The sequence below is a fragment of the Magallana gigas genome, chromosome 2, assembly GCF_963853765.1.
Source record: "Magallana gigas chromosome 2, xbMagGiga1.1, whole genome shotgun sequence".
Taxonomy (NCBI): domain Eukaryota; kingdom Metazoa; phylum Mollusca; class Bivalvia; order Ostreida; family Ostreidae; genus Magallana; species Magallana gigas.
Genome location: NC_088854.1, coordinates 17,528,736 through 17,553,826, shown reverse-complemented (window position 1 = coordinate 17,553,826; position 25,091 = coordinate 17,528,736). Strand labels below are relative to the sequence as shown.

Sequence of the window (25,091 nt, the reverse complement as noted above, 5' to 3'; positions counted from 1 at the left end):
AAAGACTCATAGTTACTTAATTGGGTTTTTTTAAACCAAATCTTTTACAGGCATCTGAAATTTGAACTACATGTAACATATGTTCATGAGGGATAAATTGTCAGGGAAAAGATAGAGATGAAATAATGTTGTTGCATTAAAAAATTGATAGAACTTCAGGCTTTCATGGTATATTTAGGAATCATTTTACCTGTTAAATGTAGTTTATTAATTAACTTTTAATTTTCTTGGATTGGGGACTAGTACATTGTATATACCATTACCTACTTGTTGCCCTGTGAGACAGCAACTACAGTATTTCCCAAGGAAATTAATATGTTCATGGTTCCATGAACTATGGATAAGAACGTAACAGTAACATGCTCTCTTGTATGTCCAGGCTTATTTTTACTTGCCCAAGATTGACAGATGTTGTATAACTGTATGTCATATTTTGCCTGTAATGATCTATTGTCTCATTTATTGCATATTCATATTGAGAATGAAAAACTATGACTTTACATTCCCGTCCAGTGTATTTGTTGTCGTTACTATCTTGCTGTGTCTGTGTTGTGTGATTGAATGTTTACAGGACTCTACTGTTACAATTTACATGTATTACAATTGCTGGATCTCTGTAATTTTTGGTGTTGTAATTGTTGTGTTGCAATCAGTTGATCATGTTTACAATCTGGCCTTTTAATTGTTAGTATATATTTTCTGAAGTGTAATAGTTATAAATGGCTTAGCAATCAGGAACTTTTGCCAAATACTCCCATAAGTTCAACAGATGGTCTAATATGATAGCCTGAACTTTGGCTGCTTTTACTAGATCTCTTGGCAAAGCATCAAATATAGATAAAGCAAAATACTAGAATGCGTGTTTGAAAAAAAAGGGACACTATATTAAATAAGATATCATGCATGCATTCTTATTATGACAGTGTGCTCTAAAGATGCCCGTTCCTACTTGTAGATGTACAAGATTTTTTATTATTGGAACAATATCAAGGACTTAACACACATATGAAAACCTAGCTCTCTCCCACCCTTGCCCTTGGATTACAAGAAAACAAATCTGAATCTTACTGAAAAAACTAACAGGGTACATTTATGTAGCATAAAATTTTATTATTTTGATATCAATAAAACCCAGTAGATGGTTAAAATTAATCTGTCATGCAAGTGATTTAGCAGTTAAATACCAAGTTTATCTAATCTCAAGATGATGGCTTGACAAACTGCATGCTTAAAGCTATTCTGAAAAACTAATTATGATAGACTTGACCGTACATTGTCACCCGGTCATTAAAAGATTGTGGTTGAAGTTTTTTAAAATATGGATTGACTCATAAGTATTATAGAGTTTATGCTTTCCTCTGTGTAAGCCGTCTCTTGGGCCCCTAAACTTGACAGGTTCGCTGTATATATGCATAGCTTGAAGGGATTTTATTTGCACAAAGAAAAATAGTTTTGCATAATGTTAAAAAACAAAAGCCTAGTATTTGAAGATTAAACTTGATGGCTACACAAATACCTCTGATGTTTTTCTTTTGTGTGACATTTATTAAATTGAAGAGTGGTAATAAGCTTCCAAGTAACTTTTTAAAGGTCAAAAGGCTAACGTCCTAAGCCAATGCTGATATAGAAATTTAATTGAGGAAGCCGATTACAATCAAAACATATTTCAAAAATAGACTTGAACTATGGTTTGAATAAAGACCTAAAATATGTTGATACCTATATTAATCTCCTTAGTCACACGAAGCATTGGAAAGTTACAATAGCATATTAGCCATTTCCGTTTGTGTATCAGGAAAATCTACAACCATGATGGTATACTAAAAATAAACAATCCATGAAAATATTAATCTTATTTGAAAAGAGCCATCTATTGTGATGAAACTATTTTCCCCATTTGAAAGTGATTGATGTATAATTAAATATAGACATGCGTCATAAAATTTATTCTCAGAATTTTATTTCCCACATTTTTAACATATTTCATTATCATTTGCCTTTTATGTGGTATTTTTTTCAATTGTTATTCGTAGATTGATTTTAGAGTTGTTTACAAAAACTAAAGAAATGTTGACTTGATGTTTTAATTACAAAACTAAGCATGTTGGGGAAGTACTGAGTATTCTCACCTGTAAAGCCTGATAATTGAAATATTAAAAAAAAACCCTGCAAATCATCAAGACTATACAGATTAGATTGGGTGATTTGATCGAATAGCACAGGTTTTCAGTTTTACCCCGGTACCCAATTCTGCATGATTTTTATCTGTGGATTTATGTATTTTTGTCTTATATGAGTAATGTGATATGATATAGGACATTCACTTATTACTTGTATTCTTTTTCCAATTGACTTTTACTGCAATTAGTTTCTGATGCTTTTACTAAGAAGCCATTTTTCCCATCTGTGTACTAAAGTTATTGTCATTTGCTTCCATATTTAGAAAATCAATGCTATTCAAAAACAATGGAATTCACTAGTAGTGCTGCTTTGCCATTTGATCAATCTGAATGTGGAATCCTATGGGAGTGTTAGGCCAAGGACAGGGGACTGGGGAGGAAAGGGGGTGGGGGGGGGGGGTAGCTGCATCAGTTTTGTAACGTTGATGATTTAAAACACAACCCAATCCCTTTACCCCTTCACTTTAGTGTGGCATACAAGATGTCAAATTTTTACCATGAATTTCATATCATCGTTACATGACCAATTACCTGCATACTGATGTACTATTAATGATTCTCTGTTGACCTTAGTCTAGTTTCTGTACATTCAATCCAAAACGTGAATTCAAAGAGGTGATAAATTCATTAGTTACATCCAGCATTTATGCCATCGCTAATTGATTTGTGCTCCTTTGATTAATTTCATGTACCGGTACTGTATTTGGGTTTGCTGTCCTTCAGTTGTTATTATCCACTCTGAGCAACATTTGTTACAAGTATTTGAATCTTGTAAATCAGGTCATTAAGAGAACTTGTTGTATTAATGGCACCGGTGGTTAAAAGCTATTATGTATGTAGATCTGATAACAACAAAAAGTGTAAAATGATCGCAAAAGGAAATATTTTTAGACCAAAGAAAATATGCTGTGCCCATTTGAATTGACAATAACATCATTGAGAACTTTGAGCACAGAGGGAATTCGTTCCTTAATGAGGCACATTTGGTTTTGAAAACTGCACTAAAGTGTCACTCTAGAGTACAATTTTACATCAGATCGACATTTACAATTTTATCGATAGAACTCACGATAATAAAACAATTTATGAATAATTTGTGAAGAGAATCTTTTATGATGATGTTTTTTTCTCTCTGTTTTGTAGCCTATTTGGAACCCTTCGTTTACGTATTGAACTCACGACAGCCAGTAAGGTGGAAGATTCGAACGGATATTACCCTAGCATCAAAGAAGAAGCATCTTTTTGTGGTAGTTATCTTTTACTTAGTTTCCTCTGGACTATTACATCATGCATCAAAACAAATTACAATTGTACTCCAGTACCTGATAATTATTTCTCTGATAGGAGATAGCTTGCACCATATTAATAGGAATTTTCATTGAGTTCACAAAACTCATGATTGCGTGAATGGAAGAATCATTAGGGAACAGTGTCAGGTTTTATTAGATTTTGTATTAAGGTTCTTATTTTTATATCTCATTTTAGATTCCATCATATTCAACCATTCGACTCGTCACAGGCAGTGAGAATAAACGAGTGAGAAAAAGCATGATGCCTCAGGACACCCAGACTCTAATGTCATGGGTGAAAAATGAATACGAAGTCATAACCTCCTACACGGAGCTGAAGAGAGGGAATCAGATGACGCTCAATGTTGGACTGGGTAAGATTACAAAAACAGGCGGAGTAGAGGAAGGAACCTAGTAACATCTTCATGTACTAGATGACAGCTCTCTTCCTAGAGTAGGGGAAAAGAGTTTAGGTACTGTTGGGTGTTTGTACTTGTTGAAGAGGTTGATTATAGAGACAAGGTTACTTTTACATGAGAAACAAGGAGGGCATAATGGATTTGGGGTTACAATGGATGAGGTGGTAGATCAATTGCAGTTGTGCAGTTGAGGATAAGTTACATAAGAAATGAAAAAAGGGGGACAAGATGCACTAGAGATGAGATCAACTTGGTGACACCCTAGTTCACTAAACAGAGCATCATGATGTTCATTGATGATGAATAGGACAAAGCTAAGATCAGACACAGAAAATGAAACATTCTTTGGCTTTTGGTCAACAAGACACAGTCAAAATGAATTAGGCTTATTTTTATTTATTTTGTAGTATTTTTTTTTGGGGGGGGGGGGGGGGGATTGCAAAAGTGAATTAGGTTTGGGGGGGGGGGGGGGGGGTTGTTACAGTAACCAAGTCCACGATGATCACAAAGGATCAAGAATGATGCTGTCCTGTGATTGTCTAGATAGAGGTTGGGTTAATGGCAAACATAATGGGGTTTACAAAAATCACTTGTTTATCCATTTGTCAAATAAAGAATATTGTAGTTACTCAGTATAATGTCTTTGTGTTTGTGTAGTGCACAAAAAAAGTCAATCTTTATAGTATCATTGAGATTAGGCATTAAACTATGGTACATTTACATAAACTTGTCACTTTAGTGTCCAATATTTATAGAAAAGAGATTTGTGATGCTTTATATCGGAGTATCTGGTAGCTAAAAGAGTATGGTTAAAATGGAACCTCTCGTTTTTCTGCCCTAGATAGAGTGCTAATTGATCCATTACTCGTATTCTTTGTGTAAAATGCTCCAGAAATTTGTCATTTGGTCCAGCAGAACTATTTGCAGATGTCACATAATTGCCTATTGATTTTACTCCAAATTGCTGGCTGCGTATTTGAGACTCAGCATAAATGAACAGTCTTGGTTCATTGACATTTTTGTATTAAGTTCAGAAGTTAGAACTAAACACTAACCCCCTTGCTGCTTTCTATATTGAATTGTCATCATTTATTATATTTTGATAGTCATAAAAGTGGCAGGTTTTAGATTTATTGAATGTCGTCATTAGGAATTATCCATTGTAGGGTATGACAGAATAATGTGCAGGACGGTTATCATCATTTAGTTTGTTGTGATCAAGTTTCTGTGTTCAGATCGAAGAATACTTGACGTTTAAACAATGAACTGAAATAAATCCATTTAAATCGGATGGCAACCCATAAAGTAGAAGATGGCAAAGATAAATATCACAGGGCTTTGTAAGATATTGGGAGCGTTTAACTCAAGGCCATGGTTGGGCCAATGTAAATAGTGAGAAATCTTAATAGTACATATCACTACTATACATTATTGACATTAGCCATCAAAGTGTATTAAGGTTCAAACATTGCCATTTAAATACTGGAGGGATACAAACATTTGTTTCGAAAAATGTGACTTCTCAACCTAAATGTTGTAATGCGCAACATAATTTTCAATCTACAGATACTAGAAAACTTTACAGCTTTATTACTACTTGTATTTATATTTAGCTGATATTTCAATACAGAAATGCCATCTATTGAAAGTAAAATGATTGAAGAGGGTTTGAAAGAATTTTTTCTTTTTATAATACAAGAAGAGAAATGTATGGAATGAAAACAGTTTTATTCATTGTTGTGATGACAATGTGGACGCGAGTTATTGGAGGAGGGAAGAATTCCAATCTTTCAATATTTAAAGGCATTGAATATATGGGTTGTAATGATTCTCTGGAAATTAAACATTTCAGAAAACTTTGATCCATTTCTTTTATGCAACAGTCTAATTGTCCTTAAAAGTTATTGTTGAAATGCAATATATCCAACAAAGAATAAAAGAAGCCAAACATTTTTTTTTTAATCCCAGACAAATGGATATCAAGGAGACTTCTTATGCAATGCAAGTAACAAAAACACATACAAATTAATATTTTATAAATTAATGCCATGTAGGTGGCTTGCTTAGAGAAACAGATAAAAAAGAAAATAGCAGTTGTTGGTTATGGACTGGTCTAAAGACATTTTAGAAGCCTAAAAGACTTCAGATTTGCATATGAGAGTGACTGAGACTTGATATACTGTCTGTTTGTATCATCTAACCACATTTAAAGGAAGACAAGATGTATTCCAGAGGAGGTCAAATTCATTTGAATCTTTTTATGGCTTATATTGCCTTTTAGTACTTAGATGTATAATTTTAACTCACAAAATAGGTGATTTATCGGGTTTTTCTCTGAAGCTAATTAAATGTGTATGTTTTAACCTGATTCTCTCAGTGTGCAATTTCCTGCCGGAAATGGTGTAAAAAAATGTTTTATTTATATTTGAAAAGACATAATTATACTCTAGGCAAAATTTTAAGGGTTTGGGGGTTGGAATCACCATTTTTGTGTCTGTTTGTCTGCCTGTAGACATGAATTTGTTGAGACCAGTTCCAAGAAACTTTCCTTCAATTTTATGTATACTTTTAATTCATGATAAAAAGATGTGCATGATATTTTCACAATGACGTTTTGATAACTTGTACAGGGTTAATCAAACTTAAAGTATTTGTTGAAGTCAGTTAAAGAATTGGTACATGATTTATAAAGAAGGAAATGATCTTAAATAAGTCATGAATAACATGCCATTAATATTCATAAACCAGGGAGATTTTCCGCACACATATAACTTTCAAAGTTTTGTCAGCACTTATGTGTTTTTGGCAAATCCACTGCATTTTATTGTTCTTGTGATGCAGAGAATTTGTCATAGAAATGTTGGACACTGTGATGCATAGAGTTTGTCATAATTTGTTGAACATTTCGATGCAATATAGGATTTGTCATAGAAAAGTTGAACATTGTGATTCATAGAATTTGTGATAGAAATGTTGAATATTGTGATGCATAGAACTTGTGCTAAGTGCTCCCCTGCTCCCAGTGTATAATCGCTCCTTCAACCTGACTGAGGGCCAAAGTGGCCAGTGGGCTCTTAGTGTGACCTTTTTCTGCTCGTTCTTTTGTCGAGGGTTGACAGGTATGTTTACCTGTTCAGTTACCACAAAAATGTCAACTTTTACCTCATCAATTTATCTAGACATTATAAGCTAATTTTAGATTTTATGTTATGGCATCTAATCACATGTTTGTGGATGAAAACTGAAGAAAAAAATTAAAAAGTAAGAGAGAAACAATCCAGTATATTTTGTATCTATTGCATCTACCTGTGCAGTCATTTGAGGAGGTAAATTTAACAATGATTTAGAGCTCCATTTCAATTACAGCCATGTGTTTTACATTGAGATTTCTTTGTTTTTGCGACCTCACATGTGGATATTTATAAATCCCTGTGGTTTTGTTTTTGATCTTCTATAGTGGAGTTGTAGATCTATGATTCAAACAGCTATTTGTGTCCAGTCAATGTCATTTCCATTTACAATCGAAATCCACAAAACTGCTGCTGCTTAGGGTATTCCCAGATTTTGTGACATGGCTCATAAATCTTGCTCTGTAGATAAGTGAAACACAGGGTAAAATCTGGAGACAGCTTGAGAGAGAAGTTTGCAACCATTGCCATGAACTTGAACACATTAAACTTTGGAAATGGAAGCTTGTTGCATCTAAACTTTGTAATCTTGAAGTGTTTTTTTTTTTAAGAGAATAAAGCTAGGAACTTTATTTTTCTTTTGCGTGTTGAAGGTAAAAGATATTATTTATCTCTGAACATAAAAAGAGGGAGTGCCCCAGCTTAACTTTTACATGTTTACAATGCACTTAATCCTGGGGATTATCAAAATCTCTGTCAGAAAGGAAGATTAAAAAACCACAGCAAACTAAGCTTGAAATTGCAGCCAAACATCCCTGGGTAGTAAATGTGGCATCCAAACTTCTCCCATATCTCAATTTCTCCCCTGTTGATAACTAGGTGTGACATATACAGGTCAGGATGCAGATTTCTCTTATCCTGAGGCAGCTGTATAGAAATCTCGTCTTGTAGAAATATGCTATGTATTATGCTATATCTGTCTCTGAATAATGTCATGTGTATAATTTAATGTCACTTTCCTTACTAGATTGGACTTGAAATAATGTTAGGTATTCATTGAGTGTCCTTGGATATTTTCCGAGTACTGACCTTACTAATTGGCCTCCTCCAAATTTAATAACCAAGTTTGTTGGTAAGAAAGACCATATTTGTCAATGTTAGGGAAAAGTATAGGAAACATTCACATTCAATGACATGTTCACATTGTATTTGATTTTTCAGATAAACATGCAGCTAGCGATTGTGTTATTCAAGAAAACTCGTCTCAGAAGTTGAATGTGATGGCAAAATTTGAACAGCCCCAACTCTCCTCTGGTTGCATTGTTCCACAAACGGATATCTCCAGGTAAAGAAAACAAATCAACTCTACATTTAATTGCCACAGGTAAAATTCCAACTGGTCATTTGATTTCTAGAATGTGTGGCCACAATGAGTTGACCAGGGATCAAAGAGCTAAATGCCATTTACAAAGTTGGTCATGTATTGAAGCGATTATGTCAAGTAGGTTAGAGATCAGGTAGATGTAGGCCAAATAAAGGTACACTCCTAGAGATTAATAGTTATCACGGACTAAAGCCTTAGTGTTGGATTCTCAAGCTTTGTGATTCTCCAATCAACAAATCTACAATCAATAAAGAGGCTCATTAGTTTGTTTTATCATTGTTGTGTCTTGCCTTGAGCTAAATGAAATAGGTAAGCCTTGATGCAGAGGAAAACTAAAGCACATCAAATACATTTTCTCCTTGAAACATCTGACATGCATCCCACTTTGTCACACAGAGGTTAATCTTTGTAACTTTTTTTGGCAAAGGTTTCATTTTGCTATCAAACTAATAAATTTAAAAAATATATATTATTTAGAATAACCTTTGAAACAGTTGACATCAAAAGGTAAAAGTTGATTAAAAAATTAAAGGAAAGAAATGTAATATCTGTATTGGTTGTTTCAAAACAGGGTGGCATATATCATAGAGGTGGAACAGGTGAGCAATATTGCGAACAATACAGCAGCCATTGAAGCTCACCTGGACATAAGAAGCATGTCCAAGAAGAGAGTTCAGAAAGATTTCTGGCTAGTCCTGAAATCACCAGACCATGTCAACTGGAGAGTGTCCACCCACAAACTCCAGGGATACATTGATATTGTGGTCAGTACTTTACATGTACATTAAATATTGTTATACTTTCATGTTAAATACTGAAATCTGATTGGTTAAGACGCAGTTAATAATATTTTCTATTACCCTCAGCGTTAGCAATGCACTTAGCAACGGGTAACATTAAGAAATGTTACATGCGCGAAAATTATGCGCGTACGGTTCGCTGTAGAATTCACGTTATTCCTATATAAAAGCAGTAAAATTTTCTTAAAATTAAGACATTCAGTATAACAAAAAAAAAAGTGCCTGTTTGGGAGGATAACAGTTGAAATTGACACCCCTCGAAAACCATTGTCAACCTCCGCTTCGCGTCGGTTGACAATGGTTTTCTCGGGGTGTCAATTTCAACTGTTACCCTCCCAAACAGGCACTATTTATATACTAACATATGCATGTCTCTGAATACAGTTTTTATATAGAATTTCTTTAACTTTAAGAAAATAATTGTGTAAATATAACTTAAGAAAGATTTTATCATAAGGTGAAATTTAATAAAGTTTTTAAGCAATGTGAAATATTCATAAAAGCGTTGAAAATTGTCAGTTAGAATGCTTTTGCTTCCAAAAATCACAACAACAAAACTTGCCAACGTCAAAAGTTAGAAATACAATAATAATTATTGTAATTTGTTTGAAAAGTCAGTTTATTAGATATGCAGTAGTTATTACATTCACATTTTTGACATTAAGGATAAAGTTTTTATTAGCTTTAACAATAGCATTATTAAAAGGAAACATCAGAAACTGTGTTACTTGTGACTCAAGGATGACATATTTGTCTCTGCACTTTACGTTATTTGACTAAGGTCAGAATGGCATTTACAAACCAGTAAGAGGAAGATAAGGGGAAGACAGTTCTATTTACATGTAATTTACAAAACGTTACAATTGCTAAAATTATCTAGTCTCTACATGTTAATTGTGTTATTGACCATTTTGTTCACCCGATTGTGCTCTGGTTTAATTGTGCCAATTATAACACAGAGCTGTTTTTGAGTAGTTTCTATTTTATTTTAATCTCACATTAACAAATTTTAATGGTTAAAATGTATGATCATGATTAACTTCAAAGTTTAGAAATTTATGGATCTACATGTACCGGTAGTAGTCTGATGTTATGTAACACCCCAGTTTATAAGTTACCAATGTAAAATTGACTTTGCTCTTTTTTATGTTGTGTCTGAAAAACCTTTCTTGTCATCAATTAAATAGACATGTAATTTGATAAGCATGAATTAGTGATTTTAAAAACTTTTTTCATTCTAGGCCAATAGTTATGTGGACATGATGCGGATACGGATGGACCCTGTAAACGTGCGGAGAGATGAGATTCTGGCCACAGACCAAGGACTTATTCGTTGGGTAGAGGATTATCTGGGGCCAGTAGCCATGTACACAAAGATCAACCTGGCCAACAAAATCAAACTCGTTTTACCTGATACAGGTAAGAAAAAAAGAATGTTTTAGAAAATAAGATTTAGATGTCAAATGTTCTATCAGAAGATATATAAGCAGAATTGAAATTTTGTTTCCTTTTTCTATATAACTTATTTATGATAAATTGACCTTTTGAAAGTCAGTCAAGTATTATCTGTTGTTATTTGTATAGTTCATTAGATTTTAAATTTTAACTCATTATGGATAGATCTGTAGACTCTTCTACCTAATGTGTTTCTTGTGTGTTTTATTTTAAAGCATATTGTTGGGGATTTTTTTCAGCAGGTAGTAATTCTCCAAAAGCAAATCCTACCCACATTGACCCATTCTCAGTTCGAGCATACACAAAGAATGTAATTAAGAGGGTATTGCACACAGAGTGTGGGGAAAAGGGGCAAATTATAATACACATGAAAAAGTCTGTCATGAAGGTATCTATTTTTATAGTTTAATCATGATATACATGTAAGCTAAAGTATTTCTAGTTCCTCAGATATCTAAAAAAAAATTCCGTTCATACTGTGCCAGTAAGTATATTTGAGATACAATGTGAAGGACTTGTTTGTTTGTGCTGTAGATTTTTAACCTGTCCTGGAAACAGATCACATTGTTGGACAAAGGCTGTCTTGGGGAAGTATATAAGAAAGAGTTGATCATTGCAACAGCACCAGAGATGTGCAAGACAGTTATCAATCACAAAGGAACCCAGACTCACTACTCGAATGCAGTAAGTGCACAAAGGGCTTTGATTTTTTGTGTGAACCTCACCATGGTAACGCTTTTCTTTAATTCCCTTAGGATGTTGAACACAGACGAGTATAGTAATTGCTGATAATTATCTTTTATTCAAATGAGTGTCAATTACTTGTGAATATCTATAAGAACTTCTAAACTTTCTAGACTGAAAGTATGACATGGAGGGGTTTTGCTAGGTTTTTTAGTTGTGAATATTAGATAAAAAAAGAAAGGGGGGGGTGTATTGGGAATGGGTGTATTGGGAATGGGTATTAAGTTAGTTGGAGATCATAACAACAGTTAAAAAACCTGTATTAGAGTGTAGTTACCCAGAAATTCCTTTTCTTGTAGATTGTCATCCACAAAGAGGAGGTGGACACTGACCTATATGACCAGCCAAGTGGAATGGGAATTAATGAAGTGGATGAAGGAGAGGAGGACTTAGGAGAAGAGGGGTCTGGGGTATCATCCATGGATGGTACATACATTGATGATGAGGATTTGAACCAGTCACCAGACAGAATCGAGATTCCTATCCACTGCACAGTGCCTAGGAAAAGAGAAGAAGAAACGGTATGTATATTGGAGAAATGGTACTTTAGTTGTGCAAATCCTGTAATTTAAATTTATTTGCAATGATATTATTTAGCAACTTACCAGTTATGGAGTGGTTCATGGTTAAAAAAAAAAAAGAATTTCAAAACCCAGCCTTTTAATCATAAACAAATAAAATGGCAAGAATTTTTGAGAGAAAAAAATATTTGGTTTACAGTAGTATTAAAAAAAGAGAGGGATTTTTTATAAGGTAGAAAAGACTGGCATAATTGTTAAGTTGTATGAAGATATGCATGAACTTCTAAAGAGCTGGTTTAACTGAAGTAAATTAATTGATTTTTGTATGTGTAGGTGTTGACCACAACCAGCAAGCCCAGGAACATCAGCCACTGGGACCCATCCTCTGACATCCACTACAGCATGGTCCTCTACCGGTCCTCCCATTACACTGACCCCCTACACACCTTCCCCCTGGCTCTGCCAGCCAACAGCAGGGTGTATGTCAAAGCCAGCATTGAAGCAGGTGCTTGTTTTGTGCATTAAGAACTGTTTATGTTTTTATTTAGATGTGTTGTGAATAGAATTTTAAAAAATTCATTTTAGAAGTTCATAATACATAGATATTGTTATAAAGTAAGCTACAGGTACATATGATTAATTCCTATGCAGCTGTATTATAGATTGAAATGTGAGAGAAAATTATTTACATTCATAAAATGTTGATATTTTCTTATAGACCAGTCATTGCGTGTGGTGATACAGAACTGCTGGATTTTTCACAGTGATGATGCACCCATTCACTGGCTTATCAGGGATGGGTAAGTTACTTTTTTTTCATGCAGATATTGTGTGTTTGACCCACTTAACACAATTAAGAAAAGTTTCTTAACTAAGATGAATAGGCAAATTTTGATAGAAATGTAAGAAATGCAACTCAAACACACCACAGTTGAATTTGTTGTTATTCTGTAGTTGTATAAAGGATGCTAATGTTCGGCACCAGTATGGGGTCTTGAGAAGTGTGACACAGTATGAGAGATTCAGTTTCCTGCTGAGCAATGCCACACCCTTCAGCTACCTGATTTGTCAGTTGAGCACCTGTCAGAACTGGCCAAAAGAGAGCAACAAAGGCATTCCAATGGTAAGCCATCAGACTGACTTAGCAGCAACTAAAGGTCAAATTAATATGATACCATGACTCCACTAATAGATATCAAGAAATTGTTCGAGAACTACCATGTTGGATACCTTAATTAAATGAAATATCAAGTCATTAATATTTTTTTGATATGCAGTATGCAGATGTTATGAATACTTTTTAGATCTTCTATTACAATACATATTTATGCTTGAACATCAATTGCATATTGCTCTGGGCAGAATTGATTAATTAATTACAGTAAGTGCCATTTTATGGATCAAACAAATGCCTGATTACTCTCAGATGACTGTAAAGGCCCAGAGGCATTTTTGTCAAACTGTCCCTCTCTCTCTTTTTTTAAAAGGCAAAAAGATTTTGCAATATGTATTGGTATTGAATTAAATAATTAAGAATTCTGGTACTGATTCCTTGATGATGAGTTTTGTAAAATTATCTGCTTTTATATCTTCTGAATGGCAAAAATTTTAAACAATTATTTTGCGATTGTTATTATACTATAATGATAATGAGTCCTGGTGCTGATTCCTTGCTGATGTTTGTGCAATGTTCCCTGCAGTGTGTGGAGGAGAGCAAGCTCTGTGACAATGACAGCCCTATAGCCATGCTGAAGGAGATCACTCTAGGTCCACTCTATGCCACTGACTCCAAGTCTGAGCCAGAGGACACAGAAAATTACAATGCCAATTCAACAATTAGTAAGATTCAGAACTTAATGGCAACTTTTATCGTTGTACAGATTTTAATGTTTAATACATGTACTCAAAAGGGGTATGAAATTTTCTAGTGTTCATTAAGATTGTATGAAATTTTCTATCGTGTTTATTAAGATTTTTTTATTTGGTACATTAAAACTGAATTCATATACCCCACTAAATTCTCCAAAGATATGTCTTGATAGAAATGAAAATTAAAACATGTTTCTTAGATAATACTCAATATACATGTATAACACAAGATGTGAGTAACAAACTAGCTGAGGTCCACTTAAAATTGATTGGTGTTTCCTGGTCCTCAGTTAAGGTACCTAAGGTCCACATCGTGAACCAGCAGCCAGTAAGTGAGACCTCCAAGGATGAGGATTCCCAGAAAACCTCCGGACAAACGGTCATAGTGGAGGGTCTAGACTCAGGGACAGTCATTGGAATCGCCTTCGCTGCATTCATCATCGGAGTCCTATTGGTGGCAGCTCTCTGGTTCATTCACACTCATACAGGTCTGGCTTCACAAATCCTAGAATTATACATGTGTCTGGTTATCTCTGATTCAATTTGTAATTTACAATGCCTGAATGAATAGATAGAATTGAAGTAAATACATTAATGCCGAACTAAAATCTCATATATTTATATAAAGTCCTCTACATATATTAAAAGTTTATTGATGCTACCAAATCCCATCACTTTTCTAAACTGACAAGATTACTTCATTATGTTAACCCAGTTTTTTTGGGTTGAACTCTTTTTTTTAATTAAATAAACACTTGGATTTTAATGATTTTACATATTTTGTAGCACCTATAAAGCATGCAGTCCAATCTCGAGCTGTGTTGGATGGTAGTGGCGAATCAACACCAATGTCCACAGCACCACTTCAAATCAACTCTTAGTATTGTGTCGACGACACTCAAGTACCAAGGGAGGGAACTTCTGCTTTAGTGATGTAAATTGTTATTCCAAGGAGAAGCTGTTTGTTGAAACCAGTACATGGAGTTAATTCCTTTGTCCTTTGTCAATTTATGAGTGTTACTGAATGATATTATAAGCCAATACAAACTTTAATGATTTGTGAAATGTGACACATTTTGAGCTGGCATTGATCCTGGAATCTGGTTGTGTGTGCCAATAGAAAAAGGATGAAGTATGCTTAAACAGAGAAAAGCCAGCACCATAGCATTAACCAAAGATCAGTACATTTCTGTGGAATTCAGCCCACATCAAGGGTCCTCTCAGGATATTAGCAGCACTAAGCTGTGTTGGCTAATGGCAGCCAAAATTTATTATGGGAGTTGAAATTATTGAATTCCGTCTTAGATCTGTAACATAGTAGTATTTAATTATGGAGGGTTACTGCCTCGATTTTGGTTGGCCACATTTAAGGGTGAGCTTCTGAAGACTATTTTGCCCATCATGGTTGTAAAATTGTAGAGGAAGTTTATTTAGGTTTCTACATGTTAAAATTATCTGAAGAAGCTTTTTTTTTTATTCAGAAAAGACCATTGTGCTAAAGCAAGTTAACAAATTGAATTGAAAATAACCATTATTTGGTGAAACGGGTATTTAAACAGTGATTGTAAATAAATGGCTTGACAGAACTGTCTAAGTGACCATTTATTATCATAATAATTTAAATTTCAATGTATTATGTTGGCTGCATAATTTGATTGCTGTGTTTTTTTCTGCATACCCTATAGTTTGTGCCACATACTTTGTATCCCTTATTAAAGATAGTCTATTTATTAATTCAAATTATTCAGGATGGAGCTGATAAATATATTTAATTATGTATATCGGCTAATGTTTTGTTTTGTTTATACACCCCTTTTTGTACTTAAAAATGCAATCACCAATTCCTTGGACTTTCTTTTTAAATTAATTATATACCCCCATTATATACCCACAGAAGCTCATTATTTATGCAATAGGTCAGGGAGACTTTTGTGCCTTTGCAGATAAAAATTAAAGAAAAAATGCCTAGGGGGTTGAATTTTTCTCAAACATTTTTTTCGGAGGTGGGGGGTTTAATAAGAGGAAAGTTTATCTTCACCATATCCCCACCCTACCTGTAAATTCTTTAGAAGATTATTTACTTATTCATTGGTCTTGCATGCTATTTTGATCAAAAGAGGGCATCAAGTTCCTTGATATAAGCACTGAATACCTCACAATGTACACATATACTAATAGGACAGGGAAAGTTCTTGCTGCTGTAAAGCTTGCTTTAGCACAGTGTGTGGTATTGTATAGCATTAATAAGATAACATGGGTTATTTTGTAATGTATATAGATTGTTCTGATTCATATATATGTGTACTGTATATACATGTGTATATATATATGTTATAAATTGATTACAAGATTGCATTGATATCAAACTATTAATCACCATCAATACCAGTGAGAGTGATAGAATCTGTAACCATAGCAATTGTAGTTCTGTAACCATGGAAACTCATATTTATTTAGAAATATTAGGTACTATGGAGAAATTGTCTGTGATCATTTTGAATGTATAAAACCTATGTCTAACCAAGAATTGATCTAAATCAAAGAGCTGCTTGTCTTTGGTGGCAGGTACTTGGTATATATTCCCTTCATAAGAACATGGATTAGTGCTAGGGTGGGGTCACCCATTATGTAAGATATGGAAAAAGTGCTACTTTGAATTTTCAAACTCACCAGAATTCCAGTGAATTTCTTTTCTTTTCTTTTTTTGTAGTCAGGAAATATAGGACATTTATCTCTCATATCTTTTTTTTCTGTTGGTAAATGATGGATGAAAAATATGTTCAAAAGAGCATCATTTTAATGTACATTATGTATTGTATTCTGCAGATCTTTTTTCTCTGTCTTTGTCCTTTTTTTTTTTGTTTTATTCAAGTTTTTTATTTTCCCTTCTTGCTTTAAAATGAAAAATGTAAGCAGACTTAGGAAATTTAAATTTGTGTTTCAATATTGAAACATGCAAGGAATGGAAGAGAGAGAGAGAGAGAGAGATTCATATGTAAATTGTTTACGATGTTGGTGTTGTATTGTTGTTGTTTATAAAAATTTGTTTGTTGGGTATTTAAGTGCTATGTGACCTTTTTATCAATGCATTATGATTTGTTTCTGTTTATGTTGTTGGATTAACACACATGAAAAATCTATTATTGTACATGTGTATTGAATATTTAAAAAAATAGTGGCACATTATTTGTATAATTGTATACAAACAAATTGGTTTATTTACTATCTTTATATAGACTATAGATCTGTTTAAACCATGAAAGGAGACGATCTTATTTTCTTTAAGACAAGTTGATATTGCAAGGAGATTTTTTTTTTCTGTTTATTTTTATCATTTTATATGTTAATGTTTGTTGGTCTTTTAGATTTATATTATTTTTCAAGATAACTGTTATACTAAACTTTATTTGTTCAAATTATATACTTAAAAAAAGTTAAACAAAACTCCAGTAAAAATCGGTGTTAGGCAGATTAAAGCAGCAATATTATTCACTTCATAAAAGTTTTGAAAACAGCATTTTTGATGAACCAGAAGATTGAAGTAGTGTTTCATTCATTCACAAGATTTTGAAGTTTAAACAGTTAACATTATTGTTGAAAGGCAGCATATATTTTGTATGTTACAATGTGTCAACTTACATATAGGTAAATTTGCATGTAGCTTCAACTCTTAACAGAATAGCACCGGATAACTCATACAATGTATTGTCTGTCTGTTTCTGTCTTTTTGCACTGTATTTTCAGTATGATTTTGATTTGTCGTCGATATGTCTACCTCAGTTTATGGAATGTGTGCTGTTATTCAAGCACTCATTTTAGTATACAATTTTTATTCAATGAATTAGTACATAAGATATGCATTGTATTTTTTCACTTTTCCTTACGCCCTTGCAAACTAATGGTATTTTAGTAGGAAATGACCGTTTGAACCTCTTCATTTAATTTAGTTATCCTTAATTTTATTTGGTCTGATCTTTTGAAATTAAGCAGATTCAGTCAAAATGGTTGTGAGATTATTTATATCCCGGTTTTTTAGCATTGAAGATAATTGGATAGACCTTGCTGTTTTCACAGTTCATTGTGTAAAATTTTCTTTCATATCCAAAAGTCGATCATCTTTTTGGCATTTCTATGTCCTTTGTTTTGGTTAAATAGTTGTAAGGAAAGAGAAATATGATAATCACAAATATTTCTTGACCAGTACCCCTTCTTTTTTTTAAATATCCATTGTTAGTAACAAATACACACCGGTAAGGTTATTGGTCATCATGAACTTGGGCTCATATCAATTAGATTTGACCTCAGAAGTGGGATTTATCATAATTATGCAGCCAGACTATTGTTTGTTACCTCATTTTCAATATCACTAAGGACATTTCATATCAGGATCAGATATTTTTCATGATGCATTTTAGAATTTTAAGACAGCTGTGGTCACTTTTTTTTCTTTTTACAAATATTAAATCAAGTGCAAAAGAAAGTTGTATGTACATATTAATATAGATTGTTTTAGTACATTTCAGTAATTTGTAATGAGCTTGAGCTCTACCTCAGCTTTTGTTTTCTTTTTCAAATTTCATTTTATCATTTTACATCATTGTTTTAAAATGTATATGAAGCATGTAAATAAGTGCTGTATTTATATAATCCATAACATATTGATTGTCATAGAATCACTTTCCTCACACTTTGTACATACATATATACACAATTTTGGGCCCTGGTTTATTTATTTGACTGACATTATTTTATCAACAGAGATTAGGAAATATTTGGCAATTTAATGAGGGTAGACTATTTTTGATATAGTGTGCCCGCTTCCCAAGTAAAGGTTAATGCCTGATATTAGTGTTTACTGAAAACAAAATGGCAGATAAAACCAAAAAAGTCCAGAATATTCGTCCCAGATTAGAAATTTTTAAATGATATTTGATTTTAAAAAAATATAAATAAATGTATTACTGTACATAAAATTCTGTGTAGCAAATTTGTTGTGAGTGTGTTTGTACATTGTACTATGTATATGTTTGTATGCTCATCTGAATTTTTCTGTTACGTTATTTATGCAGCTTATGTCCAGTCATTGAGACTGGAAGACTTTTAAACCCGGTGCCATAGTTGATCATGGGAGTCTTGCTGTTGAAAATCCTTGATGAATTTCTGAAGTATAACTAAACGATTTTTTAAAAATTTACAATAAAATTGTAATTCAAGAATTACTATTGTTTCATATATTAAAGAAAATGTGTTGTACGTTAAGGAATGCATAGCATGATATGGAGATGCAGACAAGTTTGTTTGCGGAGTTGTTGACTGCAACACAACTTTTAACAGATGGTCAGGATTTACAATTGTAAGACCTATTTATCTACCTCAAAATGAACCTGTTGTACATTTTTTAAGAAAAAGAATCTTTTTCAGTGTAATCTTTGCTATTTCATTGTCATCTATGTTAATTTTTCATGTATCTGATGAAATAAATCTGTAAAGTAGACTTGTTGTCTTTGTCTTATGATGTCATCATCAAGAAGTCAGGGGGCCTGGGGACTATGACAACGAGTGGACTCGGGACGGAATATTTATGTGGGGTATATCGTATTAGCATTTGCTGCCTTTTCAATTATCTTCCATAAGGGAAGTAGTTATTGGTTTGCAAAATAAATGGATATCAAGGAAAACTATCTCATTGCACATCCAATTCAAACATGATAATGGGCGGGAAAATAAAAACGTGAACATCCATGTAGGACAAGAAATGAAATAATCATTTGGTGTTTAAGAAGGTGCAAATACCAATTGTCGTAATTTTACAATTGTACTTTTTTTTTTTTAAATATTTTTATTTGAGTTTGCCGCTTTATATCATAACATAATGAAATCATGCAGCAGAAAGTTGCCCAACTGTAGTTGATTTGGTGTGTCAGACGTTTTAAAAACATATTTTTCTCAAAATACTTTTATACAAATGAATAAATTGGTCAAATGTAATACAAATTAATTACAATGACCGTGACCGATTTCTGAGGATTCAGATACTAGTATTCATATTGATGGAAACTCTGCAAAAGTTTTTTAAGATAAATTTTTGTAACATTTGTCCTTTAGATAAGTTCAATATATGAAAATTTTTAATCAAACTGGTGTGTTCGTACAAAGTTTTCAAAAAATTTAATTTTAAAGAGCTACAAAGCTTATTTTCAGGTGGTTCTGTGTTCAATATCTTTGTTATGGTCTAATTTAGAAATAAAAAAGAACCAAATACATTACAACAAACAGAAGTGTGGGAGGACGACTTACTCTACATTGGATTTGTTATTTTGCTTTACAACTATTGAGCATTTCGGGAATACGCAAAAGTCTCTATGCGTGGGGAGAATGCATTATGTAGCATTTAAAGTGTGACTTGTCATCAAAAACCGAGCCTTTAAGGTTGAAGGGTCAGAACTACCAAAACTTTAATTTTCAGTTCACCGAGACGAAGTCGGGGGAGCTAATGCTATACCCCAGGTGTCGGCGTCTGCGTCAGCATCTGAACCTGGCTAGAGCTTTTGAGCAGGTCCTGTATCTAAGTTATTACTTGTCCTTTCTTCACCAAACTTGCTGCTGGATGATGCATCTGGACCTATTTATGAACGTCAAAGACTTGGATGCTGAATTTGGGTCATTAATTTCAGATGCTGTTCAGATGATTTTTTTGAACTGGTTAAAGTTTTTGGGGCAGGTGCCCTTTGATGGTCATATCTAAGTAACTACTGGTCCTATCTTCATCAACCTTGCATGGCTGGTGCATTTTCTGATACCGATGCACTCCACAGTTTTGGATGCCGATTCTGAACCATATGTCTCGGATGCTGAATGAGATTATGGTTTTTGGAGTTTGCCCTTTGTTAGACAAACGTTGGGTTATCTTTGGTTCAGTCTTTACTAAATTTGGAGAGATGATGCATCTTGTGATACTGATTCACTCCACAGCCTGAATCTGAGCCATAGTGCTTCCGATCCTGAGAGTGATTTTGATTATCTATATGCTTAGGTAGGTTTCAGATTTTAAAACAACTCAAATTGTGTTAGGGTTTTGGAGCAGGTTACAAAATGAAGTCAGACTTCAACAGTTAATATAACTATGGGTGTGTAAATAGAGATACATGTTACTTCAGATACGTAGCTTAATCTCAATTATGTTGATGCTGGAGCAAGTGTAAGTTTTTTAAGTCGTTCAAGATTTTATACTGACTAGCCGTCAGGATACATTTAACTGTGGGTATGAGATATTATGCTAGTCCCAGATATAGGGCCCAATCTCCATGATCCAGGATGCTAAGAAAACCTTGTCCTACCTCACTCAAACTTGCTTGATAGATGTGATTGTTGATATATGATATATATCATCATGATTCATATTCCTATGGTATTGAATCATATGATATGATATTTATTAAATGATGTTGAATCAAATAATATAAAAATGTAACAGATTATATAATACAATATAATATGCATATTTTTTTGGAATGTAATATAAACTTGAATTATATGATATTATTGCATATTTTATAATATTGTATCATATGATTTGTATCATATGAAATAATATTGTATCAAGTCATCTTGTTTGATATAATATTGTATCTTATGATATTGTATCACGTGATATGATACAACATATGTGATACAGTATCATATAATATACAACGAAATTGCATCATTTTGTATAAAATACAACATGGTATATGCTACAATATCATATCATATAATTCAATTTTGTATCAATCAATAAAATATCATATTAATTGATACGATATCATATTATATGATACGATCTCATAAAATACAATGTCGTACCATATTACATGATACTATATCATATCATGCCATAAAATATCACATAATATCATATCATGCAACATCGTATGATACAATATCATTTTGTATATTACATTATTATGTTGTTTCATGATATTATACTGTATTTTATTGAAATATATATGTAATTTCAAATGACACCATATACATTTTATTAAAGGATGATTAACTATAAATTGATCTTAATTTTTCATATATATGTTGATTAAAAGAAATGTCGATATTAACTGTCAACTTCTCTATTAACTGGTCTTTCATTTTTTGTTTGACAGCAGTAGTAATCCACTTCACCTTAACAACGTATTCTTTGTTCCATTTATGAGGGAAATCGCAGGAATAAAAAATGTTGTGAGCTCAATTCATGGGTTCTTAAAGAGACATGGTGACTCAAACTTACATATTTTTTTTGTAAATATTTTTCATAAAATTCAAAGATTGTGAAGAAAGATGACCATAGCCAAGTTTTTGTGCATTCATCTGCACCGGAATGCAGACGAAACGTGCAATTTGAATGCACCGGGAAAACGAATATTGCATTATTATATTGTATCAACAAATAGGATCAATTTTGAATGCTCTGTCTATGAACAATTTTGCCCGGTATGACACCTTTGACACATTACGGGACAGCGGAACCCGTACGGTCTCACCATAGACGATTATTCAATATGTGTATCAAAAATGTTCAGTTAATGTATTCTATATTTCTAAATTTTCCTTACCCATATTTCACAGCTTAAGATTAATACTGTAATTACAATTCTACAAACAAAGATCTTGCAAATAAATTATTTGGCTGGTAAATTAAACTGTATTGTTTTTGCTAATAACCCAATACATATTGCCTGTTGTACCATCTAGCATTAATTATAATGTTTGTAGCTCACCAAGACGCAGGACATCGAGGAGCTAATGTACCCTCGGCGCCGTCATCCTCTTAAATATTTTGGAGCAGGTCCTATATCTAAGTTATTTCCTGTCCTAACTTCACCAAACTTATTCGAATGTTGCACCAATGGATACCAAAGGGCTTTAACAGATCTGAATGCTTAGTCGGCGCCAAGAATTTCAGATACTGGAGGAAAAGAAAGTTTTTGCAGCACAGCAGGCGCCCTGTGATGGTCATTTAACTTCCTCTTGAAAACTGAAAGGACAATTGTTATCATTTTTGGTTTGAATCATCTTTAGGATAAGAGGAATCTAAACTGTGAAATTAATGATCTTACCATCCCAGGGGCTTTATGGGCGGAGCCACATTTTCAAAAATCTTCTCTTCTCCCACTCATGTGAGAAACTACAAATGGATGATTTCCATAAAAATTTTAACAAAAATTGTGAAAATTCATGGCCCCTGGGTCAGAGGTACAGACCTTAGGTTTTGGGCCCAATATGGCAATACAGTAAAAATGTAATAAATCTTAGAAAACCTTCTCTTCTTCCATATAAATTTGGGGGAAACTTAATGCATGATCATGATGTCCATGAAGCCCTCTAAAAAATTATGCAATTCATGGCCCCTGATTTAGGGGTTCAGGTCCTAAGGCGGGGCCAATATGACCATATAGTGAAAATGTATTAAATATTAGAAAATCTTCTATTCTAGATCTGCTTCCACAATAGTGGAAGATAAACTGTATACATTTTTATGATGTTCATGAAGCCCTCAACCAAATCGTGAAATTGTGACCCCTTGGTCAGAGGTTCAAGCTCTGGGTAGGACCAATATGGCATTATACTGAAGATGAATACAATTCTATTTGTTCTTTTGTACTTTCACAGTCGTGGGAAATACTAGTATACTAAATGCAGTGTTACTATGCACATATTGTCTATTTCTTAGGTAGCTGAGTGGTTATGGCCATTTTTATCCTGTATTTCTCACTAAGAAGAAATGCTCTTTATAAAAATAAAGAAAAATATCTTAATTTTTTCTTAATACATGATAGTTCATAGATCTGTAATTTTTAGGTGAATCTGATGGATGGTTTATTGACCACCCAGACTCCTCAGTTGTAAAATTCACTACCCATGTAAGTCGTACGTGTACGAGATACTACATGTATGTCGCATATACAAGATAGTTGTCTTATTCGTCTTATATACGAAATATTCTGTTTTATAAACGATATACGAAATATTATGTTTTTTAAACGATATACGAAATATTATGCTTTATAAACGGCATAAACAAAGCATAACCAGAACTGCTTAGCAAGTATTGAGTCGTCAAAACGATATATCAAGTCATACAAACCACATAAAAGAAATATGCAAGTTGTAAATGTAGACGAGATAATATGTCGTAATTATGAAATAATAAGTCGCAATTGCGAGATATTTAAAATTTTATAAAAACGAAGCCAACATTATCATATTAATCAGTCTCTAGTACTATTACAAGTCTCCAAGTACATTTAAATTACTTCAGTTTTGGGGCTCGGATCCCGTATCTACCTTGGTTGGTCTTGCTAAATATATTTAATGTGCTTTATTAATCCATAATAATTTTAAATTGTCAAATTGCATGAAACTCATCCAATGTATTTAAGTAACATATTCTCTTGTATGTTAACATATGTTTGAAACTTATACTATGCCTTAGTTATGTGTAACACTTGTTGACTTAAAACTGTATTTTCAATTTGTATATAATTAATACGTTTAATTTACTACATGTAATGTGTGGAACTGTGGGAACTGTGGAACATTTGATCAGGGGTTTCACCCCCCCCCCCCATTTTAGACTCCAAAGAGTCTAATGTTTATATTATATTGTAATATGTGAATTATTGTAAACTGATGGGCTGTATCGCCCAAGGTTAAATTTCTGAATAAATAATTATATATCAAACATGGAAAAACAAATCATTAATAATTCTATTATTGTTTATTCATTTTGTTGAAAGTAGGTACGGTTATGTAATACAGTTTATTTGTAATAATAATGAAAATGCAAATTAACATGTATAGAAGGAATCGTTTTTATAATTTTCCGTTCGAAATGTCCTGAAATAAGATCTTATTGGGGCTATCTGGTTCCAACCAACGTTATATGTACTTATGAAACATAAGCCGAATACTTGATGATGCTTTTGGGATTATGGGTTAATTAATACATGGTGCATCAATAATAACGGAGCTTGTCTCATGCAGGAAATTACATCATAAAACTAACAGAATCTTGCGCTACTTAATTAACAAGAAGGGAAAAAAATCATTATGTATTCATTTGGGAAACTGAGGTAATAGGAACAAGGGAAGGTTGTGATTAATTTCTCAAGAGACTATGTATATGTAGGATTGATCACCTATACAACTGCAAGCATGTACACATTAAGAATATAGCGCACAATTTGTCCTTGCTATCAATGAAAAGGGTCTAATTAGAAAAATTAATCAATATATTTATACATACTAGCACTAATTCTTGTATAGAGGA

General features: G+C 33.1%; 1 protein-coding gene across 2 annotated transcripts in view; it reads left to right on the top strand.

The window, feature by feature from the left end:
• The window catches only part of LOC105340979 (transforming growth factor beta receptor type 3), a 28,169-nt gene extending 8,886 nt beyond the window's left edge, over window positions 1-19,283 (top strand). Inside the window, exons 4-17 of one of the 2 annotated variants that reach the window (XM_034446594.2) lie at window positions 3,324-3,427; window positions 3,666-3,843; window positions 8,238-8,361; window positions 8,972-9,164; window positions 10,442-10,619; window positions 10,898-11,043; window positions 11,190-11,339; window positions 11,699-11,920; window positions 12,254-12,425; window positions 12,639-12,720; window positions 12,875-13,043; window positions 13,621-13,759; window positions 14,080-14,277; window positions 14,576-19,283. In XM_034446594.2, the coding sequence (XP_034302485.2) occupies window positions 3,324-3,427; window positions 3,666-3,843; window positions 8,238-8,361; window positions 8,972-9,164; window positions 10,442-10,619; window positions 10,898-11,043; window positions 11,190-11,339; window positions 11,699-11,920; window positions 12,254-12,425; window positions 12,639-12,720; window positions 12,875-13,043; window positions 13,621-13,759; window positions 14,080-14,277; window positions 14,576-14,670 (2,150 nt within the window). In that variant the 3' untranslated portion in view covers window positions 14,671-19,283. Of the gene's footprint in view, window positions 1-3,323; window positions 3,428-3,665; window positions 3,844-8,237; window positions 8,362-8,971; window positions 9,165-10,441; window positions 10,620-10,894; window positions 11,044-11,189; window positions 11,340-11,698; window positions 11,921-12,253; window positions 12,426-12,638; window positions 12,721-12,874; window positions 13,044-13,620; window positions 13,760-14,079; window positions 14,278-14,575 lie in introns of both variants that reach the window. The other variant, XM_034446593.2, reaches the window with a different exon arrangement.
• Window positions 19,284-25,091: the final 5,808 nt, after the last annotated feature.